This window comes from Caretta caretta, chromosome 10 (genome assembly GCF_965140235.1).
Source record: "Caretta caretta isolate rCarCar2 chromosome 10, rCarCar1.hap1, whole genome shotgun sequence".
Taxonomy (NCBI): Eukaryota; Metazoa; Chordata; order Testudines; family Cheloniidae; genus Caretta; species Caretta caretta.
In genome coordinates this window covers 47577588-47595904 of record NC_134215.1, presented here as the reverse complement: position 1 = coordinate 47595904, position 18317 = coordinate 47577588, and the positions used below count along the sequence as shown (strand labels likewise).

Here is an 18317-nt window from a genome sequence, read left to right as displayed (position 1 = left end):
GCAGATAAGTATAACTCCCCCCATTTTACATGGGGAAAATGAGAGGTTGCACAAGGCCACTTCAGGAAGAGCTGGGAATAAATCCCTTATCCAGATCCTCAAAGATATTTAGGCGCCTAACTCCATTTGGAGGTGCATTTTAGAGACACAGTACAGTCCCATGTGTCTCTAACATCTGACCAACATCTCTGTCAGCCATGTTACTTTCAGAATAAATGTGCCACTCTATGTGCTTGGCTGTGCTTTCTGTAACCATTGGACCTCTCTCATCTCCACAGACAAGAATGAAATCCAACAATATCGATGTCGTCAGATGCCACCACTGTGGTGCTCTGCTCAATGTTGATAACAGTCAGCTGAGTGCGTGTGTTCCCACTGTGTGCTGCCCCGACTCTGCAGGTTGCTGACACAGCAGGCCCCGAGAGAACCCCCAATGACCGCAGACTCTGATAAGGTATGAAGGCACCCAGCCAGGTTTATTGCCAAACAAAGTACAGTAATAGTTTCCCATAGACTCTACAGGGCATACTTGAATATGTGCTCCCTGATAAGGGACCGGCTCTGTCAGTGGTGGGACTTACCACTGTCCCCTAGGCCAGACAAAGATATCCACTCAGGGATGCATTACTATACACAGGTACAAACAAGTTATACATCACTCCTGACGCACTGAGGTACAACCCCTCTATGCGTTACGGTGCTGCCTCTCTCCTGGTACATGTTGGTTCAAACAACTCTATCCACCATATTATCCTTTTGACCCTGTCTTTAGGATGGGTCAACCTGTTACTCATTATCTCTGTGGAATGTTCTTACCAGAATGTTCTGGTGCCATCCTGGCATGTTCATCCTATTAGTGCTTGATACCTTTTCGATATGTGTATACATGCAATAAGCAGCCTTCTTCTTGACAACTTCTGTGAGCAGGGCCTGCCTCTGGCTCACAGCTTAACTTTGCTTTATGTTAGAATAGTCTTGACCATTACTGTAGTTCAGGCCTCAGGCCTTACACTGGGTCTCTGACAAAAGGGTTTATGTTTCAGGGCCTCATCTTACTACATTCCCCCACTTTTTGTCTTTTTATGGGGTGGATGTTTACCCATCATCCCAGAAAAGCATAATGCATGGACTAAAGATAACCCAGTGGGCTAAACACTGTTATGTGGTTATCTTATTTTACCATCCATACACTCCTGCCCCACCTGTCTTTAGTCTGCACATTCCGTCATACGACTGATGGACAGATTTTATTTTCCAACTGATGATAGTCCCTTACAGTGGGCCTAGGAATGTTAGGCCCGGGACCATGACTGAGGAATGTAGTATTCAGGGGGCACATATTCATAGTATGTCCTGTAGAGTCTGCGGGAAACTATTACTGTGCTTCATTTGGCAATAAACCTGGCCAGGTGCCTTCGTACCTTATCAGAGTCTGTGGTCATTGGGGGTTCTCCCGGGGTCTGCTGTGTCAGAGATCTGCAGAGCCGGGGCAGCACACAGAGGGAACAAATGCACGCAGTCAACTGTTGTCATAATTGAACAGAGCAGAGCACCACACCGGTGGCATCTGATAACACTGGTGACCCCAACCACTGATCTGGTGAGTAAGCGAGCTGTCCGCTGTAGGAATCGCTGTCTAACATGATAGAAAACCACAAGCTAGGGAACCCCCTTAACCCCTCCCTGCAAATCCCCACAGAGTTTAAAAAATATAAAGGGGAAGAAACATGTAATGTAATTTGTAAGGCTAGTGCAGAGACTGTAGCCTTAAACTATAAAATACTGCAAACTATAACGATGGCTGTTAATGGTTAAAACTGCAAGCCACAAAATTGGTGGGGCAAGTAACAGTAACAAAGAAAGAGTTAAAAGAATCAAAAGAAGCTACACAGCCCTGGAATGCTCCCACCCCTCCTTGCAGGGTGGCAAGCAGTCCAGAGACAACCAGCATTGGAACAGAGTAAAACATTGAAGACAGCTGCAAGGAACCGACAAAAAATACATGTGCCGTCCCCTGTTATAAATATTGGTGGTAAACAGCAGACTTCAGGTAGCGACCCTGTGCCTGAAGAATGGGGACAGAAGTGGAAAAAGGTGGCCCTAGTAAAATTAAAAGATGAAACGGGGTCCACTGCTGTGCAACCACTACCTTATGGTAAAAGCCAGGTTCTGGTAAAACCTAAAGCAGGACCTAGACTGGTGCCTGTCAGAACGGGACAAGTAAATGCACAGATGGAAAAAGCAGCACACAGTACTTTCACTGAACTGGTAAATCAAATGAAGGAAAAAATGGAACAGTTCACAGAGCACATTACAAGACAGGAGCTGCGACTCAATCACAGGGGAGTGAATAAAAAGGAATTTCAAAGTCAAAAACTACAATTGAACAGGTTAACACCTAAAATTGATGCATTAACATATAGAGTTACCCAAAACCGGTTTCAGAGTAGCAGCCGTGTTAGTCTGCATCCGCAAAAAGAAAAGGAGTACTTGTGGCACCTTAGAGACTAACAAATTTATCTGAGCATAAGCTTTCGTGAGCTACAGCTCACTTCATCGGATGCACGTGCCACAAGTACTCCTTTTCTTTTTCCAAAAACAGCTAAGTGCAGGGAAGAAAAGGACACTTCTGCAATCTGTTTGGCATGCAGACAAAAACAGACAGTGGGGGAACAAATTCAGGTTTTACAAGAGCAGATAATTACCTCCACTCTCATCTCAGAGCCAGGATAAAAACCCAGGGTGCGGTTTCCCAACTGCTTTTACCCACAGAACCACACTCCGCACTCAGCTAAAAATATAACCCCCTTTCTCAAATATTTTTACATACCAGTATGTTTTCTTTTATATCCTTTATCAATTTCCTAAGCTTGCTGCTGCTGCCTGTACCTTAAGAGTTAATGTCTCTTGGCTCAAGTCTCACTACCTTCACCTCCACGCCCCTGCTTTTTCCATGCCTCTCCTCACTTCGACTCTTTCTCTGTTTTAAAAGTTAAAAGTTATAGTTTTTACAAAAACCTCCAAAAGATAAAGCAATTGAAAACAGAACAAAACAAGAAACAAAAAGAAAACAAGGTAACAACTTTACTTTAAATAAATCCGGTAAATTAATTATTTTAACCCTTCAGGAATGCAACAGCTAGAATTATTCCTAACTTTCTTGAAAATATGGTTGCCAAGCAACAGAAATGCCCACTCTGCTTCTAATCCTAACCACTCACTAATATATGAAACATGGGCTTTTCTTATTTCCATATAGCAGAGTTTTAAAATAATGTTAAATATAAAGTAATTCAAAATTCCTTGTTACCAAATTAATACAATAAATTTGGCAAATATTAATATATTTGTAATCAATTGTTAAAAGTTTTAAATAAGGTAAATAACTTGTTTATTCAAATGTTTAACCCTTTTTATTTTTGTTTACCTTATTTTATATAGTTATTAATAGAATTCTGTCGCCATTTCTTTTTAATTGCAAGTTTGTCCTGTATGTCATCTGTGTTGTTTGTTGTGTGTGTCATGTGACTGCTTTTTATTATTTTTATTTTGTTGTAACAAAAGTCAATGTTATACCCTTTTAAAAATATATGTATATGTGGTACTGCACTATTTTAAGAAGCAAAGGAGTACTTGTGGCACCTTAGAGACTAACCAATTTATTAGTCTCTAAGGTGCCACAAGTACTCCTTTTCTTTTTGCGAATACAGACTAACACGGCTGTTACTCTGAAACCTGTCACTATTTTAAGATCATGGTTGGGGTATAATCATAGTATTATTAATACCAATTTTTTTGTGCAAAGTTCAAAAACGTTTCAGTTACAAATATATGTACGTATATTTCTGCCTCAACAAATAATGCAATTGCAAACAAAAAGAATTCTCTTTTATTAATCACAGTTTTGTTTTTTAATTTTTTTTATTATTCAAAGAAAAAATGTAAGGGGAAACCTCAACATTAGAAAAAGATAATATTAACAAAATGTCAAGTTCTTGTTTGGGTTTTTATAAACTTGTTTGCACTTTTAAATATAGTTATTAGAATAAGATAGCAAAAACGTTTACAAATAACAATTTATGCATAAAGCTAACCAAACAATTTCAACAGGTTTCCACTTTTGGCTCCCAAACACAGCAAAGCATCATGAAAGTTTAATATCCTCAAAGTATTTGCATGGACCTGTATTTAAAATTTATTTGGTTTGATTTCATACACTTTTCTTTTGTTATGTTATGTTAATGGGAAGCAGTGGTTGTTAAAGTTTGTGCTTCTAAACAGTTAACAAGAGTGATATTGGTATCACAAGCAAATTAACTCTAAAAAGCGTGGTAAAAATTATGTTATTGACTCTTTTGCTAGCAGAATGTTCAGCGGGGGGGAAAAAAGCAATGCACCTTCTCACAGAAGATTGTGAGCATTTATTTTAGCAGTTAAGCATTTAGTATAAAATATTAGTAATGCACCTCAAATGAAAATGAATGTCTATACAATTGCAAAAGTGTAGCTTGTGTTATAAAAGACTCCGTCCCTATTACATTGTCCCTATTACATTGTAAACAAACTAAGTTAAACTTTGTATTAAGTTTGGGTTACTGAAAACAAAAACAAAACAAAAATTTTTACTATGTTAACTAACAAAAGTTGTTTAAGTTGCATTCCACAGACCAAAGACACCAGAAAATATCACACCCAGAAGACACCAGAAAATATCTGTACACAGTGAAAAAAAACCCAAGCATCAAAAAAAGAAAAATGAAGTGCTTTATAAATAAGAGACTGGTCAAATACACCTCTTATCTACCATATATGGACAATTACGTTAACAATCAGCTAAAAACCACTAGCTGGACCAGGATAAACTGTCATTTAATTTCAACTTGGTTACTGTGTAAAAACAACTGTATTATTGCTGTACTACTGTATTATTGTTGTACTGTTGTATTATTGCGGTATTGTATTATTGCTGTACAACATTTACAATGTGCATAACCTTGCTAAACTGTTTAACCAACACACAGGTAAAAATCAACAAACAAAAGGCAGCAAACATGAAGGCAAGGAGAAACAAATTCGTTAAAAAAAAATTGTTACATGGCAACTACAAATTAGGTATATAAATTCCCTGTTAGTACCGGTCACAATTTGGGATCAGTAACACTGCATCCTAACTGAGGCACATGTTATTCAAAACAGTTTTGTTCAGTGTCTGGGTACAAATACCAAATCCTGACACAGCAATATTTGAGAAATTGGTTACTGTCCATTCAGTAGGTTTTCTGAAAAACATCATCCATAAAAACAACTGGATCTATGTCAGCTACTGGCGCATCACGGGGGCAATGGAACCCATGGAACAGAGAAGCTAGCCATTCCTGTTTTCTGCCCAGCAAAGCTTACCAGAGGGCGATGACCAGCAGTAAGGGTAACCCACAACATGAATGCCCAGTACTGGGTAGTAACTAATTACAAGACATTTGTATATAAAGGCCTCATTTGTAGTGTCACTACTCCAAATTTCTGTTTTACTTCTCAGATGCATAATACCGTGGAACACACTATAACAATGCCTATCCCAGTATTTCAAAACACTCAGCCTACTACTAATGATGATACAGGTGATAACTGCAACTGCCCTAATAGGAGTGTGTTTCTATCTGTGGCACCAAAGTAAAAAGGCCAGAGTACAACACCAGACTGGAAAAACATGGTTATGCTTGCATATAAGGTGGTGTCATATGTACATATACATACTATACATATATACCCATATACACTACAAATATATATGCCATATCCATATTATTCATATATATTAATTATTTGGGAGTGCCTCTAAGGCTCAGTTATAATACTACATTCCTCAGTCATGGTCCCTGGCCTAACATTCCCAGGCCCACTGTAAGGGACTATCATCAATTGGAAAATAAAATCTGTCCATCAGTCGTTTGACGGAATGTGCAGACTAAAGACAGGTGGGGCATGAGTGTATGGATGGTAAAATAAGATAACCACATAACCGTGTTTAGCCCACTGGGTTATCTTTAGTCCATGCATTATGCTTTTCTGGGATGATGGGTAAACATCCTCCCCATAGAAAGACAAAAAGTGGGGGAATGTAGTAAGATGAGGCCCTGAAACATAAACCCTTTTATCAGAGGCCCAGTATGAGGCCTGAACTAAAGTAATGGTCAAGACTTTTCTAACATAAAGCAAAGTTAAGCTGTGAGCCAGAGGCAAGCCCCATTCACAGAAGTTGGCAAGACGGCAGCTGCTTATTGCACATATACATGTGCCAGGATGGCACCAGAATATGCCGGTAAGAACACATTCCACAGAGACAATGAGGAACAGGCTGACCTATCCTAAAGACAAGGTCAAAAGGATAATATGATGGACAGAGTTGTTTGTTCGAACCAACATGAGGAGAGAAACAGCACCATAACACGTAGAGGGGTTGTACCACAATGCATCTGGAGTGATGTGTAACTTGTTTGCACCTGTGTAGAATAATGCATCCCTGAGTGGATATCTTTGTCTGGCCTAGGGGACAGTGGTAAGTCCCACCACTAACTGAGCCGGTCCATTGTCAGGGGGCACGTATTCGAGTATGTCCTGTAGAGTCTATGGGAAACTATTACTGTGCTTCGTTTGGCAATAAATCTGGCCGGGTGCCTTCATACCTTAACAGAGTCTGTGGTCATTGGGGGTTCTCTCAGGGCCTGCTGTGTCAGCAATCTGCAGAGTCGGGGCAGCACACAGAGGGAACACACGCACGCAGCTGACTGTTATCAACATTGAACAGAGCAGAGCAACACACCGGTGGCATCTGACGACAATCAACTCCCAACATTCCACTGCTATTTAGCAAATAACTGTGAGAAACACTGGAAAAATGTGTCATATTCCCCTCTAGTGGTAGGTTCATATAGAGGACAGCAGCCTACTTATGCTATCTGGTAACCCTTTAGTTCAAGCAGCAGAGTCTGTGCTGCAGATCTAAAAATCTTGGGTTTAACCCATGCTTATGCCCTATGCAGGTGGGGGACTCAATATGGTTCTATACAATGGAATTTTGGGGGAAGGACAGTGTTATACCTAGGAAATTATAGATTAAAAAAAAAACTACCGTGAAGAATATTAAAACCACAAATTCAATCAGTCAAAGGTTAGGAAATACTAAGAAACAAGAGCAGGAACAGACAAATTGCTAAACAAATATCTATGTGAAAAATGCATTAAAGAAATAACAATATTCTACAAGAAGGCCCTAATCCTGCAATGAGCTCCATGGAAGACTGAACCCATGTAGTGATCCAGTGACTTTAGTGGCACTTCACATGGGTGTAGAGGTTGGCCTATGCAGAGCTCATTGCAGGATCAGGACATAAGTTTCCACAACAATACAGCATATAATAGGATTTTCTGCAATGTTTGGGACCATCATGTTATTATACTAGAGCATTTTTATTTTTTAAGGATGGGAAGATCTTCAAAGAAAAATAGAGAAATAAAATATGAAAGTGAAGCAGAACTGGGTCCAAACATAGAGCCCTTTGAAGTTATTTTTATTAGATGTCAGTAGCTGTTTAAGAAATTACAAGCACAAATTATTTTCCTTTGTATCCCCTCCATGTTATTAAACTACCAGTTACAGAACAACAGTGTTCATGTTACTGATGAATCCTCTTCCATCTGAAACACTGCTGGTTTCATCTACCCTTTCTTCTCAATAGGGCTGAATTCATCAGTAAAATTTGCCACAGCAGAACTTAACAATCTCTCTTTATATACATGTTTAGCAATGTAAAAATATTGGTCCAAATTCTGCTTTCACTTCCACCAATACCACCCCATACACATGAACAGAATTACATTGGTGTAACAGAAGAGAATTGTGCCCTTTTTCAATAATCTTTGCAAGTCCTCTTAAAATGTGTCCATTCATCTGTTTATCCATGTGGTGTGTTCACTGCAAACACATTACAGTCACATGTGCGACAGAAAGAAAATGGAGAAAACAGTAGAGTGCCTAGTTAGACAAGAAAAATCATAGCAGATCTTTACATTGTGTGCAAAAGGGCAGCATGTGTGTATTATAGCTAGACATTACTTGTATTCTGATAAGTGTCCACAACATTCTCCTCAAACAACACAGGAAAGGACAGACCAGGGATAGGCACTCACACTGCCCCGGTCCTGGCCACCGGTCCGCGAGGGCTCTGCATTTTAATTTAATTTTAAATGAAGCTTCTTAAACATTTTAAAAAACCTTATTTACTGTACATACAACAATAGTTTAGTTATATGTATATATACATACATATAGAAAGAGACCGTCTAAAAACGTTAAAATGTATTGCTGGCACGCAAAATCTTAAATTAGAGTGAATAAATGAAGACCCGGCACACCACTTCTGAGAGGTTGCCGACCCCTGGTATACACGGTAGCCTGAAGAACTTGCAGTCTAATAGCCTGCTGCTTCAAGAGGTTCTTTGTACGTTTCATGGACACCTGTAGCGCTCACACTGCGTCCCTTTGCACACAGCGTCTTGCCAGGAGATCACGCCTGACCATTCAGGGTCCAGCACATCACTGATTACCGCTGCTGGTAGGACACCCAACGGGCAGCAGCCAGTAAAACACAGGGCTCCGCTTTTAGCCCCGCACCCCTCCAAAGAGTGTGCTGGGGTGCGCATGGGGCGAGGAAGGGGTTCGCCCCCCCCCCCCCCGCGTGCCCAGAAACGGGGAGAGGTATGGAAACGCCCAGGCGCTAAGGAGGGATGTTTTGTATCACCTACTAGATCATGGCGGGGGGCGGGGGGGAGGTGCAGTGAACGCGGGGGAGGGGCCGTCATCCCGCAGGGTGCTGCGCGAGCGTGGAGGGTGGACACGTCACTGACCCCGCATTTAACACGGCAGAGGCGGCGAACGTCCCTGAGCCCCCCTTCCCCCACCCTCCTGTAACCATGGCACCAGCCAACCAGGGCGCGAGGGCCACCTCCAACCCCCCGAGTTACTGGGGCACTGCCGGTCCAGTCCGCCCCGCTCAACCAGACAGACCCGCTCCCCCGAACCTCGCTCCGCTCACCCTTGCGGCGGCGCTCGACCCCGCACTGCCGGAAGTGCTGCCTGCACCGGAAGCGGCCGCGCGAGCAGAGCATGGTGGGAGATGTAGTTCTCTCCTGCGCCTGAGGCACCCCCCTGTTCCCACCCTGAGCGCGCGCTCGTTCGCCCTGAGCCCCTGACAGCGCCATCCCCCAGGTAGCTGAGTCCTTCCGCGGCGGGCCGGGGCTGTGTGACACGCGGGAGGCCTTTCCGCCCCCAAGGCAGTGACGTCACGGGGGTCCCGCTTGACATCACTAGGGTGACACGACGAGGAAAGCAAAAAGAAAAGGAGGACTTGTGGCACCTTAGAGACTAACCAATTTATTTGGCATGAGCTTTCCTGAGCTACAGCTCACTTCATCGGATGCATACCGTGGAAACTGCAGCAGATATTATATACACAGAGAGATCATGAAACAATACCTCCTCCCACCCCACTGTCCTGCTGGTAATAGCTTATCTAAAGTGATCATCAAGTTGGGCCATTTCCAGCACAAATCCAGGTTTCCTCACCCTCCACCCCCACAAACTCACTCTCCTGCTGGTAATAGCCCATCCAAAGTGACAACTCTCTTCATAATGTGCATGATAATCAAGGTGGGCCATTTCCTGCACAAATCCAGGTTCTCTCACCCCCTCACCCCCCTCCAAAAACCACACACACAAACTCACTATCCTGCTGGTAATAGCAAAGTGCCTCTTGCCCCTCTACCTCCACTCTGCACCCTCGGCTCCGCCCCTCCCCCTGGCCACACGCAGGAGCGCCCGGCGCTGGGCTCCCGCTGCGTGCACACGCGGTGGCTGTGACGTGACGGTATCCCCGTCCCCATCCCTGCTCGTCTGCTGGTGGCAGCGCGCTGGGCCCTGGGCCGCCCCCTGCTGCGCCTCTGGGCCCCGGGCCGCCCCCTGCTGCGCCTCTGGGCCCCGGGGCAGGCGGGGGCCAGAGACAGCTGCATCGCCGCCGTGGCACACCAGCTCCGGGGCCCACGAAATGCGCCCCAGGAGGGCTCAGCGCTGCCCCAAACCCTGCGGCAGAGAACTAGGCCGGCCAACCCAGCTCCAGGATTGTCCGGGAGGCTCCAGGAATTAAAGATTCTCTCATGTGATGAAAGCTCCAGACAGATGGTCACCTGACACTGACACCCCTACAGCGCGTAGGGCAGGGCCCTGCCCTGGGCCTCGGAATCGGGGGTGCACCTGGCAGGTGCGGCCCCGCAGCCTCAGCATGGGGGCAGATTGCAGCAGCCTGGTGCATGGAAGCACCATAGGGTCCCCATTAGTCCTGCAAGGTCTCATCCCACCTGAAAATGGTAGGGTATGAGCCTCCCTCTTTTTCCTAAAGGGGGAAATACTCAATGGAGCGGTGTTGGGGGCTCTGCTGCTATGGCAGCTTCAGGTTCTGTCACAGACCTGAGCTTGGCCTCCAAGAGCCCTTCCCCACAGAGCCCGGCTGCTAAGGGCTCCCTCTGCTCCAGCAGACTTGGAGGCAATGGGGACAGGCGGCCGAGGGGTGACAAGTACAGTAGCTAGCAGTGCCCAGAGACCACTGGGAAACCAGTGCTTCCTCCAGACCCAATCTGTTGATGAGCAGGGCAGTCTGGCCCCTCTCTGCCAGGAATATTGTTTGAAAGTGGCTCCCTCATAAGAAGTGGGGTCTTCAGCAATGAAGGACTTCCACCCCCCCCCCCAAAAGACCCAGAGCACTGCCGGGTAAGTAAACATTTAAAAGTCGCCAAGTAATTAAAAAGGCAACACTTCTGCTCGGTGGGGGAGCAGCTGCTGCCCTGCTCCCCCACTAGCTACACTACTGGGTGTAGGGTAGAAGTGGTCCCCAACCAAAGTCCTGGACCTCAGCACCCTTAAACTTTGGATCCAGATCCAAACGTCTCCACTTCCCCCGGCAAGTGGATAGGGGGAAAATCACCCTGGCCACAACCAAAGTAATTGTCCCTATGCAGTCCCCAGTGCACAGGGCAAGAATGAGGCCCATCTGTGCATTTCATAGCACATTACAAAGCAGCCCACAGTTATTCCAGTGTTATTGACATCTTTTTAGGATCATAAACAAGCGCCATTAGCTTCCCCAGGTGTAACGGGCACAGCCAGATTCCTGCCACCTCTTCTTCACAAGGACTGTAATCATATGCGTTTGAACAGTGCCCAATGCAATCCTGGGGCCTGATCCTGACAGACCTGTAGGTACTAACACAATTCAAATAATGGAAATATGCCCACTTTGTCTATATACAGGAACTGTTACCATGATATTGAAAGATTCAGTTCACACTCCCAAGCCCACAGTGAACTATCACATATCAGAGGCCCGTCTGTGAGCAGCAATCCCACACCAAGGTTCACTGCGTCATTGCTGGACATTCATCTGTCACACCAACAGACAGATTGTCCTCAGTGTCTGCTCCTCCAGGAAGCTGTTCCTTTGTCCTGGAGCAGACAGACAGCAGAAACAGTGACCCACCAGCTCTGAAGTTGAAAAAATTCAGAGAGAACATTAATAATAACAACACAGTAGCTCTTCATTCTCTCCTTCCCGATCAGCCCAACTGCATCCAGCTCACCCTAAAAGTAGTATAATAAATAATTTATAATAAAGATATAAAAATAGGGTTCAGAATACCCTGAAAGGAATAATGTAATTAAAAATAACTAGTAAGCATTAAGGCTAAGAATAAAGAGCAAATGCTAATTACAATCCATGGTAAATGCTAATAAGAATAATGAATATTGAATGATAATAGTAAATAGTCAATTCTAATATTATTGTTCATAATAAAAATAAATAGTGAATGCTAATAATAATAAAACACAGACTTGAATCCTATAGACTGTTAATAGAAATCAGGGCAGCCTTGCAGGTAGTCTCTGTCCTGGAGGTGTTTAGGCTCTGTGTTCCTGTGTGGGAATGGGGACATGGGCCGCAGGGGCTCTTAGCAGGACTGAAGAAGATAGAAAGCCAAATCAAGACTATATCCTGGGGCTTTGGACCTCTCATCTCCCACTTAGGGGCTTGCACATTGGCTTCAAAGGGACAAGAAAATCTCTCTCCCCCAGTAACAGGCTCCTTTGCAAACTGGATCCTGTTTGAGAGCAGATGGTCCCATATTCTTAAGGGGATCATTTGATCATGACTTGGGTCTAAAGTGATCCACCCCACTTCTCATGGGTGCATCATAAGCTCCACTTCACCTGGGCATGTGTGGCTCTGCTAGGGGCCAGATCCCAGTCTGAGGAGCCAGTGATACAGCCTGTGACAACCATTTCAGGGAGGGAGGCCTGAGAGTCTTTACTCCACCTCTCCCAGGATTGTAAGCGTGAGACATCTGTCACCGCCCCGCCACCATCCTGGGAGGAGCAGCCAGCTCCTCTCCGTACCCCTCAGGAATTTGTGCTGGGCCCACCCACCAATCCTGCTTCTACAATGGGGTTCAGGCAAGTAGTAGGCCACTTCTCCCCCAAGCCCTCAGCACCTTTTGGGGATGGCCATCCCATTCTACAGCAGAGGATCCACCTGGCACAGCCCCTGCAGCCCCCCACTGCCTCCCAGCAGGCTCTTGGGACTAGGATACCCCCAGAGGCTTTGTGCAGGGCCAGTTTTAGGGATGGTCAGTCAGGGTGGTTGCTTGGGCATCAACTTCCAGAGGGTGAAACATTAGTCATCCATTTTTTTGGTTTGGGGTTTTTTTGCTTGGTCACTCGGGCACCTTCCTGAGTGGCAAAACACCTAGGGCTGGCCCTCATGGCCCCATAGTGAAGGCTTAGATGATGGGTGTCCTGAAAGGACCAGTCATTCCAGTGATCAGCAGGAGAAGGCGCTGCAGACAATCCCCCCAGCCAGGGAACCCCACAGGAGAGAGAGGCAAGAAACAACAGGGGATCCTGGTGGGGCCAAACCAGCTACTAGAGCAGAGAAGAAACCACTGGAGACACACTGTCCCACCCCATGTGACGAGGCTCTGGGGGCAGCAATGCTGAGAGGGACCAGGAATAGGCAGAGCAGGGAGCACATCTGGTTACAATCCCATATGGGAGCCACACAAGGCCGGTGCAACTGAGGCCTGGATCTCAGCTGAAGCCTCTATGAGGTATCGAATTATTAATAATCATCTTTGCACAACCTGAGTGGGAATCCACTGTACTGTGCTGAGGGCAGAATTTTCTCAGTTCAAAACGTTACAGCTTATAATAGTTATTGTGATGTTTGGTGCCAGTAAAGAATTATGTTTTACAGAACAAGAGTACCTTCAAAGCAACGTCATCATGATGTAATATGATGGTGGGGCCTACAAGGGGATCAAACCAACATATTGGCATTATCAGCATCACACTAATCATATTGTGATATAACAGTGCAATGTCCTCAAAAAATTTGTGGGCCATTTCCAACTGGGATCATCCCACAAAGTTCAGGATGGGGGCAACCACGCCCTGTGATATTTCCTACAGTCACAAGCCAAATTACTTTCAGCTCTCTTAATTTCTAGCCTATGCATATCAACTATCTGCCCCCAAATTCTGAGCTTGGTAGTACTGGAGTTTGATTGAAAAGGGCAGTAGGATTCTTCTTACAGTTACTATACAGCAGTTTATAATATGTGGGCTGGGACACAGTAAGTGACAAGGCAGGTCTTCAAGAATCAGAAGCCTACTTGAAGACACAGGTCCAATTTCTCCTGTCTTACACTCCATCCATCCCCATGCATTCAGGCCAGAATGTGCCCATAGACTTGAACAGAGCAAGAACAACTGTCATAAGATTAAAAGAAAAGGAGGACTTGTGGCACCTTAGAGACTAACAAATTTATTTGAGCATAAGCTTTCATGAGCTACAGCTCACTTCATGGGATGCATTCAGTGGAAAATACAGTGGGGAGATTTATATACACAGAGAACATGAAACAATGGGTGTTACCATACACACTGTAACGAGAGTGATCAGGTAAGGTGAGCTATTACCAGCAGGAGAGCGTGCGGGGTGGGGTGGGGGGGTGGAGTTTGCCAACTGTGTCCACCTATCTATTCAGGAGACACCATCATAGGGCCTAATCACATCAGCCACACTATCAGAGGCTCGTTCACCTGCACATCTACCAATGTGATATATGCCATCATGTGCTAGCAGTGCCCCTCTGCCATGTACATTGGCCAAACTGGACAGTCTCCACATAAAAGAATAAATGGACATAAATCAGACGTCAAGAATTATAACATTCAAAAACCAGTCGGAGAACACTTCAATCTCTTTGGTCACTCGATTACAGACCTAAAAGTGGCAATTCTTCAACAAAAAAACTTCAAAAACAGACTCCAACGAGAGACTGCTGAATTGGAATTAATTTGCAAACTAGATACAATTAACTTAGGCTTGAATAAAGACTGGGAGTGGATGGGTCATTACACAAAGTAAAACTATTTCCCCATGTATCTCTCCCCCCCCCCCCCCGCTGTTCCTCAGACATTCTTGTAAACTGCTGGAAATGGCCCACCGTGATTATCACTACAAAAGGTCCCCCCCGGCCCCCCGCGCTCTCCTGTTGGTAATAGCTCACTTTACGTGATCACTCTGGTTACAGTGTGTATGATAACACCTATTGTTTCATGTTCTCTGTGTATATAAATCTCCCCACTGTATTTTCCACTGAATGCATCCGATGAAGTGAGCTGTAGCTCATGAAAGCTTATGCTCAAATAAATTTGTTAGTCTCTAAGGTGCCACAAGTCCTCCTTTTCTATCTGCCATTTTGTTGCCCAGTCACCCAGTTTTGTGTGATCTCTTTGCAGTCTCCTTTGGACTTAACTATCTTGAGTAATTTTGTATCATCTGCAAATTTTGCCACCTCACTGTGTACCCCTTTTTCCAGATTATTTATGAATGTTGAACAGCACTGGTCCCAGTACTGACACTTGGGAGACACCACTATTTCCCTCTTCCATTCTCACCCTTTATTCCTATCCTTTGTTTCCTATCTTTAACTTGAGTGCCTGGCAATGCTTTCAGAATCATCTAACAATCCTTAAATTTACTCTGATGACACGCCTTTTGTTATCTTAAAAAGAAAAGGAGGACTTGTGGCACCTTCTCTAAGTCCCCCTTTTCTTTTTGCGAATACAGACTAACACGGCGGCTACTCTGAAATGTGTTATCTTAATCACCCTCCCTCTGTGTATAAACAAACTCCCTGGCCCAAAGGCAGAAGTTCGGAGCAACACACAGCTCGTCACATAGCACACAAGCTGTGTTGCAATTAATAGCTCCGTCTGGGGCTAGGGTGTGTGCTGGGAGCAGACCTCAGTTATGAAACTCAGAGGGGGTTAGAGCCTCACCTGTCCCGCCTAAATGGCCCACCTGCCAGGAAATGAAAAGTATGAAAATGTTAGGCTCGAACTGGTCCAAGGCAAGTGAGTCAGCCCTTATCACTGCAAGACCTAATCCCGTTGCTTAGGCCAGTATGAACTGGGAGAGCTACAAGGCAGCATGTTTAACTAGTGGTGGAGGAAGAGGGAGTGGTTCAGGTGGCTGTCAAGAGAACCCTAGGATGGATGGGTATTGAAGAGTAGTAGAAGGAGCCCCGTCCAGTCCCTCTCAACCAGAAAGATGGAAGCTACAAAATGAGTGCTCCATGGTGATCAGTATTGGAGGGTAAAGTGGGAGATCCTGAGGGATGCAGAAATCCTGGTACAGGCCTATGCATTCCTGAAATCACCTCTAAAGTCCTAGCAATTACCAGGCACTGTTGACTGTTCCAGACTCAGCATGGCTTTTCACAGACATATTTGTTATAGGTGGATGCTTTAATTCAGCTGATGACCACAGTTCTTATGCAGGTGGTGATGAGAACACAGATGCCTACATATTGACACTGGGGCCTCACGGGGTGGAGGGAAATCCTGTCTCTTTCCCAGTGTTTTGTTTGTTTGTTCATTTATTTACTGTGGGATGGATGCATGAGAGAGTCGGAAGTAGGATTCATTACGGGACACCGAGAATGGGAGCTGCAGTATCTGACATCCCTAAAAAATCATTAAACTCAAGACTCAACTCCTACCTGAGTATTGCAGGAACCCACTTTGGCACAGCGAGGCTAACCCTCGTGCTTCTGCAGTCGTAATAGTTTCCTAGTTGCCAAAAGGTGGTGGGTGTAAGCTTTTAAGCTCTTACCTCAGATATGCCGGGCTAACTGGATGTCCATGGGCATGATGGTGACTCTCTTGGCATGAGAATAGCGGACAGGTTGGTGTCCTCAAAGAGCCCCACCAAGTAGGCTTCGCTGGCCTCCTACATGGCCATAACAGCCAAGCTCTGGAAGTGCAAGTTGGTCTTGAAGTCCTGGACGATTTCATGGACTAGGCGCTGGAAGGGCAACTTGCAGATGAGCAAGTCAGTGGATTTCTGGTAGCAGTGGATCTCTCGCAGGACGACAGTACTGGGTGGGTAATGATGAGGCTTCTTCACTCCCCCAGTAGCAGGAGCGCTCTTCCAGGCAGCTTTAGTGGCCAACTGCTTACAGGGGGCTTTGCCACCGGTGGACTTACAGGCGATCTGCTTGGTCCTGGCCATTCTCAGCAACCCTCAATCACAACTCTGAGGTCATAGCAGGCACTGGCTGTGCACTCAGTAGGAAAGGAGATAGCACTAGGCTCAGCAGACAGTGATGTGGGATTACTGTGAGGAAGTGATTGGTATTGGGTGGGCAGCAGCCACTAAGATGAATCCGATGGAGGACATTTTTTGTCCTAGCTGCCAGTGATGTTGTGAGGGAGCCAACGCTGCTTTAACTGCACTAGTTGCAAGATAAAAAGACTTATGCTAGTGTCTCAGGAGGCAATAAGTTCAAGTAGAAAACAGCAAAATTCAGAGTGAGTTGATGTAATATATAAACTCTCAGCTAGCTGGTTACAGCTGGCCTTCAAAACCCAGAGACAATATTACACAGGAAAAAGCAGGAGCAAGAAGAGTGGATTGCTCAAATTGTGAGCCATTAGAAAATAGGAACATAGGATATTAACTAGATGGACCAGTGGTCTGATCCAATATGGCAATTCCTATCTCCAACACTGGCCAGAGCCAGATGATGGCATAAGAATCATAGACTTTAAGGCCATAAGAGACCATGATGATCATCTAGTCTGACTTCCTGCACATTGCAGGCCACAGAACGTCACCCACCCATTCCTGTAATAGACCCCTAACCTCTGGCTGAGTCACTGATGTCCTCTAATCATGATCTGAAGACTTTCTAGTTACAGAGAATCCACCATTTACACTAGTTTAAACCTGCAAGTGACCCATGCCCCATGCTGCAGAGGAAGGCAAAAACGCCCCAGGGTCTCTGCCAATATGACCTGGGGGAAAAGTTCTTTCCAACCCCAAATATGGCAACTGGCTACACCCTGAGCATGCAGGCAAGACCCAGCAGCGAGACCCATGGGAAAGAATTCTCTGTAGTAACTCAGAGCCACTCTGTAGTAACTCTAGTGTCCCATCCCCAGCCATTGGACATATTTGCTGGTAACCATAGCAGATCAGCTACATACCATTGTAGGCAGTCTCATCATACCATCTACTCCATAAACTATCAAGCTCAGTCTTGAAGCCAGTTAGGTTTTTTTGTCCGCACTGCTCCCCTTGGGAGGCTGTTCCAGAACTTCACTCCTCTGATGGTTAGAAACCTTCATCTAGTTTCAAGCCTAAACTTGTTGATAGTTTATATCCATTTATTATTCGGTATATGTGGGGTAGGTGAGCTCCAATAGTTAGAGACTGCCTTAAGCATGAGATTTAATCTCTCCTTAGCTCTTGACACTCCACAATTTTATGTATCTCCATTGCAAATTTAAAAGCAAAATGTTTATGAGGCAATGGTGATGTGATACAGACCCTTTGAGTGCTGGATCACTGGTCTCATCTGGAATGACACTGGCAGTAACCAAATGTCATCACCTGCAGATGGATGATTTTTGTCATTGCAAAAGGTCTTTGTGGTTTCCTTCCAGCTCCTAATGTGTAGGTACCCCCTTTACATGTCAACCCCATATCTGGCAGGCCATTGGACTGCTATTAACAGACAGTGAACATCATCGAAATGGCCTCTCTAAACTAAGTGTAGGAAAGCTTGCACTGCTGTTTCCTGTGCTGTAACTGTCCTCTGGATAAAGAGGAGACTTCAGTCTTAAGGAATGTCAAGCCACACTT

General features: G+C 45.0%; 2 protein-coding genes and 1 long non-coding RNA gene across 7 annotated transcripts in view; 1 reads left to right on the top strand and 2 right to left on the bottom strand.

Moving 5' to 3' along the window:
* The window catches only part of PPCDC (phosphopantothenoylcysteine decarboxylase), an 82908-nt gene extending 73730 nt beyond the window's left edge, over nucleotides 1-9178 (bottom strand). For 2 of the 5 annotated variants that reach the window (XM_048868211.2, XM_048868212.2), the window contains exon 1: nucleotides 9093-9176. The gene's annotated coding sequence lies outside the window, so the exon portion shown is untranslated. Of the gene's footprint in view, nucleotides 1-9021 lie in introns of all 5 variants that reach the window. The other 3 variants (XM_048868208.2, XM_048868209.2, XM_048868210.2) reach the window with 3 other exon arrangements.
* On the top strand, nucleotides 1527-6688 carry LOC142073371 (uncharacterized). Its single transcript, XR_012670204.1, has 2 exons — nucleotides 1527-3075; nucleotides 4654-6688. It is a non-coding gene; the product is annotated as an uncharacterized LOC142073371 (long non-coding RNA).
* A 5661-nt stretch (nucleotides 9179-14839) lies between the features above and the next one.
* LOC125644361 (histone H3.3C-like) lies at nucleotides 14840-18281 on the bottom strand. The gene is given in 2 exon segments (XM_075132963.1): nucleotides 14840-16341; nucleotides 16344-18281. Coding segments are annotated over 2 exon segments (396 nt in total). The 5' UTR covers nucleotides 16683-18281; the 3' UTR covers nucleotides 14840-16284.
* Between the last annotated feature and the right edge of the window lie 36 nt (nucleotides 18282-18317).